Source organism: Salmo salar, chromosome 01 (genome assembly GCF_965601325.2).
Source record: "Salmo salar chromosome 01, fSalSal1, whole genome shotgun sequence".
NCBI classification, from domain to species: Eukaryota; Metazoa; Chordata; class Actinopteri; order Salmoniformes; family Salmonidae; genus Salmo; species Salmo salar.
Window position 1 is genome coordinate 23488860 of NC_138291.1, and position 17017 is coordinate 23505876.

Genomic DNA, 17017 nt, shown 5'->3' on the forward strand with positions numbered 1-17017 from the left:
CATTTAGGAGGAGAGGAAACAGTCCTGAGCCAATGGCAGAGGGCTGCTTCTTAGCGCTGTGTTTTGGGCCGGTTAAATGCACCATTAAGCCTTTTAAAATGAGCTCCACCCGTCAGGGGCCGAAAACGAACGTGGCTTTCTGGCTATCAATGGGCACCACTTAGAAGAAACAATGCTCTGTCAAGGCCCACCACTTTTCTCATCAATGAACATCAAAGATGAATGAGCCCTCACTGACAGCTTTGTTTTGACTTTGCTACCCACAAAGCCCTGCTCAATATCATCCTGGGGGCACCCCTAACAGGTGCTCCCGGCTCCTCAATGCACCGTTTGAGGGGATGCAGGGGGGCCCATAGACTGCATCCGCTTTAATCCATCACACTACAAAACACTTTGAAAACAAACGTTTGTTTGGCCAAAGTCAAAACCCTGGAGGCCGGCTAGGTTGTCTGTCTGGCCAGGCTTTCTGCTCTTTATACCAGGGCCTTTGTCAAGGCTTCAGCCGTTCCTTCCCTGCTCGTTTGTACAGGACATTAAATGAGACCCGGTTTGGATCCGATTCCCAGCCATTTCCCAGAAGAGGAATATACAGTAACACCGGCCAATTGTCTGGATTATGACAACAGTGCCTGGAGGAGAGAAAAAAGCCAACAAGCTAACAAAAAAACACTGGCAAAATAAACAGCATCGAGAGAAGATCAAACCAAATTATTATTCACGTTATTCTTTAGATCGGAAGTGTCGTTAGACGGTTAATTGTCAGAGCACTTTCCGTGCAAGACGGTGGTAAAACTCGAGATAGGTAGGCCTAGCTACTTCATGGGAGATATGAAATACTCCACTCAGGGATAGAAAGGCCTTCAGTTGAGAAGAGAGAGCCAGTGTTGAGCATTTTAATCTAAAGTTGTTTGAGATAAGATGCGATGGCAGATCAATATGTGCTCTATGGTGGCAGATCCCCGAGACCTTGTCTCTCTGTGCCGGGGAGTATCAGCGATGCTGCAGCGAGGGAGGCAGACTGACTACGCCGCCTTCCCCATGGCTCCATTCCTGCATGCTGCCATTATCTACACTGTCTTCCACTGACACACAAATGTGCATATTTAACCCTAGCACTGAGAGAGAGACAGGGAATATCTAAATGAAACCCTCAGAAATGTTGGAAGACAAATCTACAGTTAAAATATTTGCTATGACATTAGCCCCGTCACCTTAGGTAGAACACGATAAAAGATATCCATGGGGGTGATTAGATAAAAAAAATCCTATATTTTGATTGTGGGAGATGCATAGCAATGGTATGTGCACATTTGTTATTGCTGTATGTGTGACTAAAGCGAGGTATGCAGCCTGTCAGGTTAACTTAATTTGATCTCCTTCACATCGCCATGGCATTCCATATTTCAATATTCAGTTCTACTGTCTACATGAATGGCCTGAAAAAAACTAAAAGAAAACCTGTTGGAATATCTACCAGTGCTTTTAAGAAGCTTTGGTGTGAAAGTGATCCAACCCATTTAATTTCCAGTCAGATAGGCTACAACACAACGTGCTATTGAGTTTTAAAAAGACAGACACATGGCCGGAAACTCTCATACACATCCACACACATACAGACATCAACTCAGCAAGTACAAGTGGGTTATGGCTTCTCTTTTTATGTGATTTTTAATGGCCTCTTTTCTCTCCATCCCACATTGCTCTGTGTTTTTCCCTGTTCTTCAGATTTCATCGGTTTGTAACCTCTGAAGCTCTTGTCACCGCTATGTTCTAACAAGATGAAATAGTTCCAAAAAGTTGCTATTTTCTTGATTTTATTCCGGGCAACAATTCAGATACTACCAGGGCACCGAGACAAATAATCTCTGGCCAGCATCCATAACAACCTGCTAAATAGAGCAGTGAATAAATACACATTTGTGTACATTATACACAAGAGCAGTGCTGGGGGTTTAGCAGGATTGGACAGAGAGTGTGTGGGGGTGGGGAATAACAGCAGAACTCACTGAGGTAGACTACCAATCATTCAGTGCCTGCTGCCACACAGCTCATATTGTCAGTTCCCAGTTAAAAGAAACCTGAGCAGCTTCAAAGATCTTTTCAAAGCCTTAATCCTAATAGCTCATGGTTTGTTCTGTCACATCAGAGGGGAGAGAGGGAGGTAGAGGGAATAACGCATCAGGGACTGGCAAAGATTCTTAAGGGGGAAGATTGGCAGAGGATTTGCTGTGCGGGAGGACTGAAATCTGAAATATCGGCAGACAGAAACCCTGCTGTAATAGATATGAAATAGGTCTTCTCAACACCATGAAAGGCTGACATTTCCCACGAAAGTTTGTCATGAGGCTCTTTATTCCCTCTTGTCTATCAGTGTTTGTACTGACACCTTGTCCACTGTGGAAATCCGCAAGTGTCACTCTCACAGGATAGAGCAGGATTGGACATTTTAAATGTTTTCTTTCCTTGACTGCTTTCAATTTCTAGTAAGAGAACAATTCAGTCAGAGGCCATTTTATAAAACTGCTTTTCCACAGCACTCAAGTTGAGATTCAGCACAGAGCATCTGTTTCCTGATTATGAGGCTGACCATCTGTAGTTGTAGCTACTACCATTTAGATGACAATGCACTGTCTACTATAAGCCTTTACTGTATTTTATAGGCCAAATACATCTTTCTCTTGTGTATAGCAATGCTGGGAGTAGGTAAAAACATGTCATTAATGTTGAATAACCATTAGTTATCCACACAAAATACTGCAATAAGATAATACCTTTATAACAATGACAAATAATTCAAATTCAGTAATGTCAAAACATACAGTAACTGTGAGGTGTACTAGCCACTACTAACAGAGCATGAGTATCACTTGTGTGTTTACTCCTAACCTCCCTGACTCTTTATCTGCTGGTCTGTGTCTCTCATTCATTTCACCTGATGCAAGAGACAAAGAGATGGGGCCCATGTAGCAACACAGCACAAGTGTCGTGTTAATTGGCTGCCCATGGGAAAGCAGCCATTGATTTCCTGTCAGCACATTTAGAAACACGGCTGTTTACCTTTGCAATGAAGCATTGGATTCCATTGATACAGCAATAAAACAGGTTTCACTCAACAGGAGCAGCAAACAGCAGCACAAAAAGCCAGACACACATCTAGCTTCTCCCATGGGAACCAAAATATAACCATGGTCTCTAATTGTGCAGCATTTAGAGAAATAAAAGTTGTAAATTGAACACAATACACTACATGGATTGACTTTTGAAAGACGAGCATAGTTCTATATATTCACTTTGTTAGAGGTTAATGTTTGTAGACAGGTTTGATAGTGAGCCAAGTGAAAATCCCTCTAGTGCTTGTTATTTCACACCCCTGTGGCTAGGATCAGGGCCAGGCACTGCACAGTAAACACACACAGGAGAGAAGAAATGTTGGTACTAGTAGAGAACTCAGCTAATGATCCCACAACTCAGAATCCACACACTGGCTTTCCTTGTCTCAACTCAACAGGTCAGGTTGTCCTATGGATCTCTCATTGCTGTTAGCTGTCCAATAAAAAGAGCAACTTGAATGAATATAAAGAAAAATATGCTAATCAGAGTCATCACTACAGGGACTGAAAACATAATGAATGAAATGCAGCTTTTAGATATGAAGAATGGAGATCCACAATTCAATTCAACACATTATCTCCATATTTTTAATGGTACAACACATCCTATCCTCTATGCAGGAAGCTGTTATCTGGATGTAATAACAGCTATAGTAGTATCATCTCTGATCATGATGCCAGAAGGCTGCTGGTCCAACCATACACAGTTAAGACAGGCTCTGCTGCAAAGGGCAGTTGGCCACTGCAGGCGTGGGCATTCACTGCCGATGCTCCAATCACAGACAGAGAGAGGAGCTGCAGGTTTGTCTGCTATAGGGCCATGTGGAGGCTTGTGAACGGGCTGAGGTGGGAGGGCAGAGGGCTATCTCTACCCAAGAGGTCACTACAGGCCAACCTCTCATGATATGCATGTTGCCTCCCTCTCCTTATCACACATATCAGGGTAGGCTTCTGGCACGATCAACTAGACAGGGATATCATGATTGGTAACCGCATACAATTAGCCATGCGGAAAATAGCTTGTGGGATAATGTCAAATGCCATTTTGGTTGAATGTGCTTTTAAATGTACCTTCGTATGACTGTGTGTACTATAACAATGGTGGATGGATAACAACATTAAGGATAAAGAAAAACAAAATTAGCATGGACCCTCTGGATCCCGTGACTGACATTACAGGAGCCCGTTTAAGTAGGGCATTGTCTCTCAAGCAATTTCCTGTATTTGTCACATACAGCAGATGTCAGTCTTTCAAATGCAAGGCCATAGAATGAATGATTTTGCCACTGCACACTGATGTCTACATGAATGGACACATGATTTCAGCTCCTTAACTGATGTACAGTGGAAACCATTCCAGACACAAGATTCTCATTCAGGAGGTAATTTTATATCTGATCAAATCCAATTAAAGTGTGGCCATTTCAATTAAACATCCCTTCATGTGTCACTGTAAAGTGTCAGACCACAAGTTAAATTGGAATCAGATTTTAAAGTGAAGAATAAGGAATAACAATTTTTCAGCATAGCATGGAGCATGTATATATGATACACACCCCTGCCATGCATACAGCAAAAATATATTCTTACTCCACATTATTGGTTTCATTCTCTTATTATTATGATTATTAATTTCACACCAGATTGTCTCCGAAGATACAAAATGGTGTCACTTTAGTTTTAATTAAGTGTTTGGTATGGTTCCATGAACAGTTTATGAAAAACTCTGCCTTATAACATTCTTGTTTTAATTACTTCAGTGTCCCTCATTAACCTTTTGGAAAATATGCTCAAAAGTATCTATGCATTACAAACACCAGAGAAATAGATTACTATTTGCACACTGAACTACGCTATATGAAATCATACAGAAATATGAAGGCTCACTTGTAATTAATAGGAAGCCTACCTTATGTAACCTTGATAAATATTATGGATATTTCCCCGGACCAAATCAAATAGTTTATCTTTATGATTATTTTCACCAGAGAAGAAAAGTACTCAAACCTATTTCTGTTTCTAAAATATTGACGAAATGACAGTGGGTCTAAAGCAGGGTTTTGCATTCATCAAATAGATAGATACATGGATAAATAGGCCTTATAAATACTGTAGGCCTCCTTTAGACAGGCTACTCAAGGGCACCATGACGACCCCTGGTGGTGGGGCATTGGAATTAGATAGAGGATAACGGTTGAATTTTGGCTTTACCTGTTTCAAAGAGCGCCTGTTCTCTGTCGGCTAAAGGTCGGCCGTCCTCCATGCTCCATCACGATCCCACTGCATTCATGACCTGAAATCAACTCAGATGTTTTACTTAAAAAAACCATTTGAATTATTCATAGTTAATCATTGCCTAGTAGGCCCAAAGGCTAACCTACTCGAAATCAATTTCTGAAACGCCAAGCGGTTTCTATTCATGCACAAGTTATCTTCTATGCATGTGATCTAATTTTCATCTTCACACAGTATCACGTTTCAATCTCAAGAAGTTGTGGGTGATCACCCCAGCTAGAACCTATTTCTGAAGACCTTTTGATCTGTCTCCATTAATTGCAAAGTTGCTGAATGATAGAATGTTAAGCAATCCCATAGTAGCCCTATATTTCTATTCGAAATGACATTGTCGATGGATAATTATGTCATTCATTATCCTCAACACCTAAACATATTCTAATGAGATACATTCGCTCGAATGGCACTTACATGTACAAAAAGGAAATCCATAAACATACAAGGACAAAAGTCAAGTATTTCCAAGCTCTTTATAACAACAATTTAGAACAGACAAGTGCTTTTCAAACCTTGGATTTGATTCAGTCAGGCGGCCCGTTGACATGGAAACATTTGGGTTATAGTGCCACCCTCTGTTTAGTAAGTCAAATGCACCTTCATTTATTCATTTCTGTTTTGTGACCCTCAAAGACAGTTAAAATAGACCGTTTTAAAACGATGTGATTTCCAGAAGATTTTTTAGAACTACATATGTATAAAGTCATAACTTAAAAATAAACCCAGTCCCTTAAGTAAAGATATTGTAGATGCTTTATATAGTCTTGATGATAAGCAATACGCTGCACCTGAAGCGGGGAGGTGTTTACCAAAACAACATGGTAGGCCTAATGATGGTTACAGTAATTAGAGGGGCTGATGATGCCAATCGCCTGTCTGTGTGTTTCATTCATCACTCCAAACAACAGGGCTTGTGTAATCACCATCTGTTGTGACAGACAACCTCCCCTTTTCTTAGAATGGTCCACTTCTGATGATGGGTGTCATACCAAACTGATAGCCCATGGCTGATTACACTATTCCTCTTTGACCACACTCCATGCCCTCCATTGCATGATCAGCTGCCATTCAATGGATGTATTGAGACTTGAAGGAAACCTTGGAAAGGAGAGATGGTCTCAAGCACAATCTGTGCCAAGATACAGCGCTCCAGGTACACTGACTGTGCCAGAGAAATAGACTACCACCCTCATGTTGACCTTCTAGCATTACATTTCCTGTTTGCCTTGATATAGAATCTGCAGCAGATGTTAACTGCAATTCTCGTGAAAATAGGTTGAGTTTAAAGAGTACTTTAAAGTTTTTGCTGTATTTTGCAATAGTCCTACTCTATAATATAAATGACAGCCAGAGCATGTGTTACTCTGTTAGATGAGGATACACAGTATTTTGGCACTGTTCAGTGACATTTATGTTTTTACAACAAGGATTCTGGTCTGTCATTCATGTGAACCAATACCTAATCTATGCCCTTGAGACCGTGCCTAATGCCCACAGTACATTTATTCCCTCATATTTTCTCCATCTGCAAATGGATTCCTCATATCAACACCTACTGACTTAGGCTCTTTGTCTTTCAGAGTGAAGGTCTTTCCCTTTCAATGTCTGCACAACTTGTAAATTGGATTGTTGGTACACTCACAGTCCATAGGTTCAAGACACAGAACAATAGTCTTACACAATAGCGTTTCCCCCCAAAAAATAAGCATTCTCTACTCTGAGGTCACAATGTAATTGTTTGAAAAAAACATACATTTTCACTCACTCTGCAGAAAATTATGATGACGTTATCTAAAGACGAAGGGAATAAGACTTTGCTACAGAGGGGGAAAAACGTATTTGATCCCCTGCTGATTTTGTACATTTGCCCACTGACAAAGAAATGATCAGTCTATAATTTTAATGGTAGGTTTATTTGAACAGTGAGAGACAGAATAACAACAACAAAATCCAGAAAAACACATGTCAAAAATGTTATAAATTGATTTGCATTTTAATGAGGGAAATAAGTGTTTGACCCCTCTGCAAAACATGACTTAGTACTTGGTGGCAAAACCCTTGTTGGCAATCACAGAGGTCAGACGTTTCTTGTAGTTGGCCACCAGGTTTGCACACATCTCAGGAGGGATTTTGTCCCACTCCTCTTTGCAGATCTTCTCCAAGTCATTAAGGTTTTGAGGCTGACGTTTGGCAACTCAAACCTTCAGCTCCCTCCACAGATTTTCTATGGGATTAAGGTCTGGAGACTGGCTAGGCTACTCCAGGACCTTAATGTGCTTCTTCTTGAGCCACTCCTTTGTTGCCTTGGCTGTGTTTTGGGTCATTGTCATGCTGGAATACCCATCCACGACCCATTTTCAATGCCCTGGCTGAGGGAAGGAGGTTCTCACCCAAGATTTGATGGTACATGGCCCCGTCCATCGTCCCTTTGATGCGGTGAAGTTGTCTTGTCCCCTTAGCAGAAAAACACCCCCAAAGCATAATGTTTCCACCTCCATGTTTGACGGTGGGGATGGTGTTCTTGGGGTCATAGGCAGCATTCCTCCTCCTCCAAACACAGTGAGTTGAGTTGATGCCAAAGAGCTCCATTTTGGTCTCATCTGACCACAACACTTTCACCCAGTTGTCCTCTGAATCATTCAGATGTTCATTGGCAAACTTCAGACGGGCATGTATATGTGCTTTCTTGAACAGGGGGACCTTGCGGGCGCTGCAGGATTTCAGTCCTTCACGGCGTAGTATGTTACCAATTGTTTTCTTGGTGACTATGGATTGACAGTTCTTTTGTGTTTCTTCCATTTGCGAATAATCGCACCAACTGTTGTCACCTTCTCACCAAGCTGCTTGGCGATGGTCTTGTAGCCCATTCCAGACTTTTGTAGGTCTACAATCTTGTCCCTGACATCCTTAGAGAGCTCTTTGGTCTTGGCCATGGTGGAGAGTTTGGAATCTGATAGATTGATTGCTTCTGTGGACAGGTGTCTTTTATACAGGTAACAAACTGAGATTAGGAGCACTCCTTTAAGAGTGTGCTCCTAATCTCAGCTCGTTACCTGTATAAAAGACACCTGGGAGCCAGAAATCTTTCTGATTGAGAGGGGGCCAAATACTTATTTCCCTCATTAAAATGCAAATCAATTTATAACATTTTTAACATGCGTTTTTCTGGATTTTGTTGTTGTTATTCTGTCTCTCACTTTTCAAATAAACCTACCATTAAAATTATAGACTGATAATTTCTTTGTCAGTGGGCAAACGTACAAAATCAGCAGGGGATCAAATACTTTTTTCCCTCACTGTATGTTTGTGCTTCACTTCATTTATTTCCAATCTTATTTTAAATAATTTGATATTTTATAATTTGTTCTCCAAGGAGACACAAACAGAAAGGTTGGCAAAAAAGGTAATGTTGAGTCTGCTTTGTACACCACCACCTGGCCATTTCAGTAATCTTCTCACAACCTTTGCTATTACCTTAGTTGAGTAAATCAGTATGATAAATAGGCATTAGACTCAGATTCTACCCCATTAAGCTAGTGCTTTGTGAGCACTCTCTAATATTTGAAAATAAAACCTAAGTGTACCTGACTATACAAGGGATTGTGTGATTGTGAATATCTGACATTCAAATTCAGTTAGTTCTTATTTAGAAAATGTAATTTCCCTGCCTCCAACACCCAAAATCTCACGCTGTACTCCGTATAGTGCAGCATAACCTGTAGCTCACTTTAACTGCAGGAGGCATATCTTCTATAAAACCACATGTCTTTATTGGACAGTAAAAGCTTCCAGTTAACAGATCAAGTGAGTGGCAGGTGGGTGGGGTGGGGGGGATCCTGCTAGAAATAACACAGTGTTGTAACACTTTGCCCTGTCTCTCTGCCAGTCCTACAGGGTGCATTATGCCAAGCAGGGGGGCAATAGTTTCCAATGGAAACAGGGGGCCATCGTCTCCCTTCTGTATTACTATGTTCTTTGGGGTCACTTGGATGGCCAGATCAGATGTGTCTCAGAGTCATGACATTGCTAGTAGGTCAGAGGTCTACCACTATTGCATGCATCACAAGTTTAATCAGTCTGAACTGTGCCAGTTGTTCTATTCACCGCCTTGCAGAAGTATTCATCCCCCTTGGCGTTTATCCTATTTTGTTGCATTACAACCTGTAATTTTTGGGGGGGATTTCATGATTTGGAAATACATAAAATAGTCCATATTGGAAAAGTGAAATAAAAAAAATAACTTGTTTAAATATATATATATATATATTTATATATTTTTTTTTAAACGGCAAATGGTGCGTGCATATGTATTCACCCCCTTTGCTATGAAGGCCCTAAATAACATCTGGAGAAACCAATTATCTTTAGAAGACACATAATTAGTTAAATAAAGTCCACCTGTGTGCAATCTAAGTGTCACATGATCTGTCACATGATCTCAGTATATATACACCTGTTCTGAAAGGCCCCAGAGTCTGTAACACCACTAAGCAAGCGGCACCATGAAGACCAAGGAGCTCTCCAAACATGTCAGGGACAAAGTTGTGGAGTACTACAGATCAGGGGTGGGTTATAAAAAATAAAAATAAAGTTTGAACATCCAACGGAGCACCATTAAATCCATTATTAAAAAATGGAAAAAAAATGGCACCACAACAAACCTGCCATGAGACGGCCACCCATTATTTCAGAGAGGTAGCAAAGAGACCAAAGATAACCCTGAAAGAGCTGCAAAGCGCCACAGTGGAGATTGGAGTATCTGTCCATAGGACCACTTTAAGCCGTACACTCCACAGAGCTGGGCTTTATGGAAGAGTGGCCAGAAAAAAGCCATTGCTTAAAGAAAAAAATAAGCAAACACGTTTGGTGTTCGCCAAGAGGCATGTGGGAGACTCCCCAAACATATGGAAGAAGATACTCTGGTCAGATGAGACCAAAATTGAGCTTTTTGGCCATCAAGGAAAATGCTGTGTCTGGCGCAAATCCAACACCTTGCATCACCCCGAGAACACCATCCTCACAGTGAAGCATGGTGGTGGCAGCATCATGCTGTGGGGATGTTTTTCCATCAGCAGGGTCTGGGAAACTGGTCAGAATTTAAGTAATGATGGATGGCACTAAATACAGGGAAATTCTTGAGGGAAACCTGTTTCAGTCTTCCAGAGATTTGAGACTGGGACGGAGGTTCACCTTCCAGCAGGACAATGACCCTAAGCATACTGCTAAAGCAACACTCGAATGGTTTAAGGGAAACATTTAAATGTCTTGGAATGGCCTAGTCAAAGCCCAGACATCAATCAAATTGAGAATGACTTAAATATTATTGTACACCAGCGGAACCCATCCTACTTGAAGGAGCTGGAGCAGTTTTGCCCTGAAGAATGGGCAAAAATCCCAGTGGCTAGATGTGCCAAGCTTAGAGAGATATACCCCAAGAGACTTGCAGCTGTAATTTCTGTAAAAGGTGGCTCTATAAAGTATTGACTTTGGGGGTGGGAGGAGTGAATAGTTATGCACACTCAAGTTCAGTTTTTTTTGTCTTATTTCTTGTTTGTTTCACAATAAAAAACATTTTGTGTAAATCAAATGATACAAACCACCCAAAAATCTATTTTAATTCCAGGTTGTAAGAAAACAATATAGGTAGGTAAAATGCCAAGGGGGTGAATACTTTTGCAAGGCACTGTATATGTGGGTATGTGTATGTATATATAGAAATATATATTTACCCAAACAATATTTTATTTTTCCTTTTTTTATTTCACATTTATTTAACCAGGTAGGCAGGCCACTTGAGAACAAGTTCTCATTCACAACAGCGACCTGGCCAAAATTAAGCAAAGCAGTGCGACAAAAACAACAACACACAGTTACACAAACAAACATACAGTCAATAACACAAAATAAAATAAAAATCTATGTGCAGTGTGTGCAAATGTAGAAGAGTAGGGAGGTAGGCATTAAATAGGCCATGGAGGTGAAAATAATTACAATTTAGCATTAATACTGGCGTGAGAGATGTGCAGATGATTATGTGCAAGTAGAGATACTGGGGTGCAAAAGAGCAAGAGGGTAAGTAATAATATGGGGGTGGGTGTGCTATTTACAGATTCACTGTACCTGTACACAGCCATCGGTAAGCTGCTCTGACAGCTGATGCTTAAAGTTAGACAGGGAGATATAAGACTCCAGCTTCAGAGATTTTTGCAGTTTTTTTCCAGTCATTGGCAGCAGAGAACTGGAAGGAAAAGCGGCCAAATGAAGTGTTGGCTTTGGGGATGAACAGTGCAATTTGCCTGCTGGAGCGTGTGCTACGGGTGAGTGTTGGTATGGTGACCAGTGAGCTGAGATAAGGTGGGGCTTTACCTAGCAAAGACTTATAGATGACCTGTAGCCAGTGGGTCTGGCGACGGATATGTAGTGAGGGCCAGCCAACGAGAGCATACTGGTCGCAGTGGTGGGTAGTATATTGGGCTTTGGTGATAAAACGGATGGCACTGTGATGGACTACATCCAATTTGCTGAGTAGAGTGTTGGGGGCTGTTTTGACATGCCATTGCCGAAGTCAAGGATCGGTAGGATATATGGGGGATTGGAAATTATGCAGACAATTACATTGATGGAAGCTACAATCCATGCACAATATTAAAGCTGATTTACCTCCAAAATGTTTACTCCAAAATAAAAATAATAAACACAACATGCAACAATTTAAAAGATTTTACTGATACACACTTCATATAAGGAAATCAGTCAATTGAACTAAATTCATTAGGCCCTAATCCAGGTTTCCCCAACTGGTGGCGTATTTGGCCCTCAGGTGATTTTATTTGCCCCCCCCCCCAAGTTTTGCCTGATTTTTTTCTCATTGTTGGTCATAAAAAAACGGTACAAAAAAAGGAAATCAGTTCCAAGTTATTTTAATTTTCGAAATGTGTTCACAAATATTCCCATGCATAATACGTAATATGTGATCGTATACAAATGTAAGCAAGTTAAGTTATTATCTTTGTCAAATACTATATACATTTGGGCTTTTTGCAGTCAATTTAATATCTTCAAATTATTTGTGTTCCGGCCCCCCGACCATCCGCTCAAGAAAAAAGTAATCCTGCGGCTGAATCTAGTTAATGATCCCTGCCCCAATCTATGGATGTTACATGACTGGGAATACAGATATGCATCTGTTGGTCACAGATACCTTAAAAAGAAAGTATAGATCTGAAAACCAGTCAGTATCTGGTGTGACCAAAATTTGCCTCATGCAGCGCGACACATCTCCTTTGCATAGTTGATCAGGCTGTTGATTGTGGCCTGTGGAATGTTGTCCCACTCCTCTTCAATGGCTGTGCGAAGTTTCTGGATATTGGCAGGAACTGGAACACTGTTGTACACGTTGCATCAGAGCATCCCAAACATGCTCAATGTTTTGGATGCTTTCTCTTTCCATGGAAGAACTGGGACATGTTCATCTTCCAGGAATGGTGTACAGATCCTTGCGACATGGGGCCGTGCATTATCATGCTGAAACAAGAGGTGATGGTGGCGGATGAATGGCATTTACAAAATAGCCTCCAACACTCTACTCAACAAACTGGATGCAGTCTATCACAGTGCCATCCGTTTTGTCACCAAAGCCCAATATACTACCCACCAATGCGACCTGTATGATCTCGTTGGCTGGCCCTCGCTTCATACTCGTTGCCAAACCCACTGGCTCCAGGTCATCTACAAGTCTCTGCTAGGTAAAGCCCCGCCTTATCTCAGCTCACTGGTCACCATAGCAGTGCCCACCCCAATGGCGGTTCTAGACCATTTCAACTGGGGGGGCCAAGCTGAGACCAGTTGTACTGTTCGAGGGGCCAGTTACATTAGACGTTATTGTTGTTATATAATTTTGCATGTGGTACGATACTGTTGTGTTCCGCCTAAAGCCTTCCCTCTAGAAAATGTGTGGGTTAAATTAGTGTTCCGCGTTGCCACTGTCTAATAACGGATGTAAAAAAGAACGATAGCAAAAATTTGTTCATACTCCACATTTAGGGGGGCCACAAGGGGGTCCAAAATTGTTGTCACAGGGGCACAAATCCCCCCCCCCCCCCCAGAACCGCTACTGACCCACCTGTAGCACGCGCTCCAGCAGGTATATCTCACTGGTCACCCCCAAAGCCAATTCTTCCTTTGGCCGCCTCTCCTTCCAGTTCTCTGCTGCCAATGACTGGAACGAACTGCAAAAATCTCTGAAGCTGGAGACTCTTACCTCCCTCACTAGCTTTAAGCACCAGCTGTCAGAGCAGCTCACAGATCACTGCACCTGTACATAGCTCATCTGTAAATAGCCCATCCAATCTTCCTCATCCCCATACTGTATGTATTTATTTATCTTGCTCCTTTGCACCCCAGTATCTCAACTTGCACATTCATCTTATGCACATCCTAACATTCCAGTGTTTAATTGCTATATTGTAATTACTTTGCCACCATGGCCTATTTATTGCCTTACCTCTCTTATCCTACCTCATTTGCACATGCTGTATATAGATTGTTCTACTGTATTATTGATTGTATGTTTGTTTATTCCATGTGTAACTGTGTTATTGAATGTGTCGAACTGCTTTGCCACCTGGTTAAATAAAGGTGAAATAAAAAATAAAAATTTTAAAAAGGTGAGGACGCAGACGAGCTTCCCTGAGACTGTTACTGACAGTTTTTCAAAAATTATTCGGATGTGCAAACCCACAATTTCATCAGCTGTCCGGGTGGCTGGTCTTAGACGATCCCGCAAGTGAAGAAGCCGGATGTGGAAGTCTTGGGTCTACAGTTTTGAGGCCGGTTGGATGTACTGCCAAATTCTCTAAAACGACGTTGGAGGCGACATATGGTAGAGAAATTAACATAAAATTATCTGGCAACAGCTCTGGTGAACATTCCTGCAGTCAGCATGCCAATTGCACTCTCCATTAAAACTTGAGACATCTGTGGCATTGTGTTGTGTGACAAACCTTCACATTTTAGTGGCCAGCACAAGGTGCACCTGTGTAATTATCATGCTCTTTAATCAGCTTCTTGATATCCCACACCTGTCAGCTGGATGGATTATCTTGACAAAGGATAAAATGCTCACAGGGATGTAAAGACATTTGTGCACAAAATTTGAGAGAAATAAGCTTTTTGTGCATATGGAACATTTCTGGGATCTTTTATATTAGTATATTTAGCTTAGATTTTTTTATCCTACAACTTTATTCAATATTTTTTTAAGTAACTTTGTTGCCCTATTGCTCACTGGAGGGCCTACAAGAGAATAACAAAAACCATTAACTTGGAAACCTGGTACCACAACTCTTCCACTTCACCAACACCTTCTAGTTGCCAGTGTCATTCTAGAAAGACTGATCCCTAGGTCTCTTTCTTACAGATTCCTTTGCTTGAGAATAAATTCATTTCAATAGAATAGGAACACACGGCAATGTAATAAGGTTGATATAGTAGTCGATCAAAGTCACCAGACCAGGTATTTTAATATATTTAACTTTGACTATATTTCACTACTTTGCTTAATTAAAACTTTTAAAACTTCTTCCACTACAACAAAAATACTTTTAAAGAGCTAAAGCAAGTCCCACAATTATTCTTCATGGAAAATAACCTTTATTAATAATACCATTTTTGTGATTGTGATGTATATTTACAAGAAGGTAATTTATAGTGCCAGCTTTAGCAGCAGTACCAAAGGTAAACACCAGGTAACACTTTGGAGCTAACTTGCCATTCACAGCTAATTTTCTGAAAGGGTCCGTGCTGTCTGGAATCTTTGGGATGTCCCTACCGATTTAAGTCTTTCCTGATGCAAGTGAAACATCTGTTTTACTTGGATCAAGTAAAGGGTTGCTTTAAGAGCACATGGTTTTCCAAAGAAAAATAATGCTCCAAATCAAATCAAATTGTATTTGTTACATGAGTCAAATAGACCTTACTGGAAAATGCTTACTTACAAGCCCTTAACCAACAATGCAGCTCAAGAAATAGAGTTAAGAAAATATTTACTAAATAAACGAAAGTAAAAAATGTAATACAAAGTAACAATGCCGAGGCTATATTCAGGGGGTAACGAGTTAATGTGTGGGGTACAGGTTAGTCGAGGTAATGTGTATATGTAGGTAGGGGTAAAGTGACTATGCATAGATAATTAAGAACTTATGTTTATTTCCAGCACCTGTTTGTAGACATTTGGCATGAAAAGACTAAAGCACACAACAAATCTTCACTTTTTTTTGTCTTTTTGAATTCCTAAATATTCAGGATATTAGAATAATTCTTAGATTAGAATAATTCTTCATTACATTTAAATTGGTTGCCTTCAGCCAGTGAATATGAGAATAGGTTCTGAATGGACTGACCTGTTGAAATAAAGGTCAAAAAGGTGCAGATCTATAGGGGGGCATGTTCTGATGCGAGGCATCATTTAATGGCACTGTTCTATCAGACAATGCCTCCCCATAGGAACATGCCTCCCCCCAAATGATATGCCTCCATAAACCATATACAAGGTGGAATAGGGCTTTAATCTTTAAAACTGCAAGGACACTTCTTATGCATGTATATTAAATAAATACTAGATAGAAAGCATATTGACTTCATAAAATCAACTGGCTTGTATAGGCTATGATGCTAGAAAGACTAGCGAGTACAAACTAGCCAGTTGTTTTTATAAAGTCACTATGCTTTGTGTTTAGTATTTATTTAGTATGTATTGTGGTGCTAAGTGCCCTGAAGATTATGACTGTCAATGAATTTGAGAGTGGTGCATTTCTCCAACTCCCATCTCTCGCCTCAGTTTAGTTTACCAAAACAAAATTGGCAATGTCAGGCCGTCGAAACTACAGAATCGACTTTAATAATCATATCAGAGCCAGTGACATTACATTTCTGTGAAAAATTGTAAGCATGGTACAAGTGCTTGCTGGTTACGTCCAACAGGGGGCGTGGCCACGCAACGAGCTGCGCTTCCGTGTTTACAAAACCACGAAAAGGGAGGTGACTAGCGGCGAAACGTATGTTTGACGAGCAAGAATAGAGCGGTGGTGAGGAAAGTGGCACTGTCAAATCATAGGCTGACTGTAGGTTAAAAAAGACGTAGCTAATTCCAGATTGCGTTTTACAGCGGAATGTTCACTCGAAGGGGCCATGGAGACGTCAAGAAATCTACACAGAAAGTTCTGGACCCAAAGAAGGATGTATTGACCCGACTGAAGCACCTCCGGTCACTGTTAGGTGAGTGAAACGTCAACGAGCTTTGCTGCAGCACCGAGCAGTGGCTCGCTCACTTGATTATTGATGGTACCTGCGTCCAAGCATACTACCTAACGTTAGCTGGCTCTGTAACTAGCAACATGCGTGCATACCTTTTGAGTCCAATGATTTTTTTTACAACGTCGAATATATTTATTTGTCGTCACGCTGATATAAACGTGGAACTTGTTAGCTAACGTTAAACCAAGCCATCCATTGTGGCTAGTGCGTCTGTCTAGCTAGCAAGCCACAATGTCATTGTAGAACGGCTAGCTAAATTAACTGATTAGCATGTCAGTCAGCAGAACAGCAGGCAGGTTTTC

At 40.9% G+C, this 17017-nt stretch overlaps 1 protein-coding gene across 5 annotated transcripts in view; it reads left to right on the forward strand.

Annotated features, from left to right (window-relative positions):
* Window positions 1-16441: 16441 nt before the first annotated feature.
* Window positions 16442-17017, forward strand: part of LOC106577869 (ral GTPase-activating protein subunit alpha-2) — a 215601-nt gene continuing 215025 nt past the window's right edge. For 4 of the 5 annotated variants that reach the window (XR_006769182.2, XM_014156501.3, XM_014156319.3 and 1 more), the window contains exon 1: window positions 16442-16676. Coding sequence is in view for 4 of the 5 variants with exons in the window: in XM_014156501.3 (XP_014011976.2) it covers window positions 16571-16676 (106 nt within the window). In the remaining variant the exon portion in view is untranslated. The remainder of the gene's footprint in view (window positions 16677-17017) is intronic. The other variant, XM_014156565.3, reaches the window with a different exon arrangement.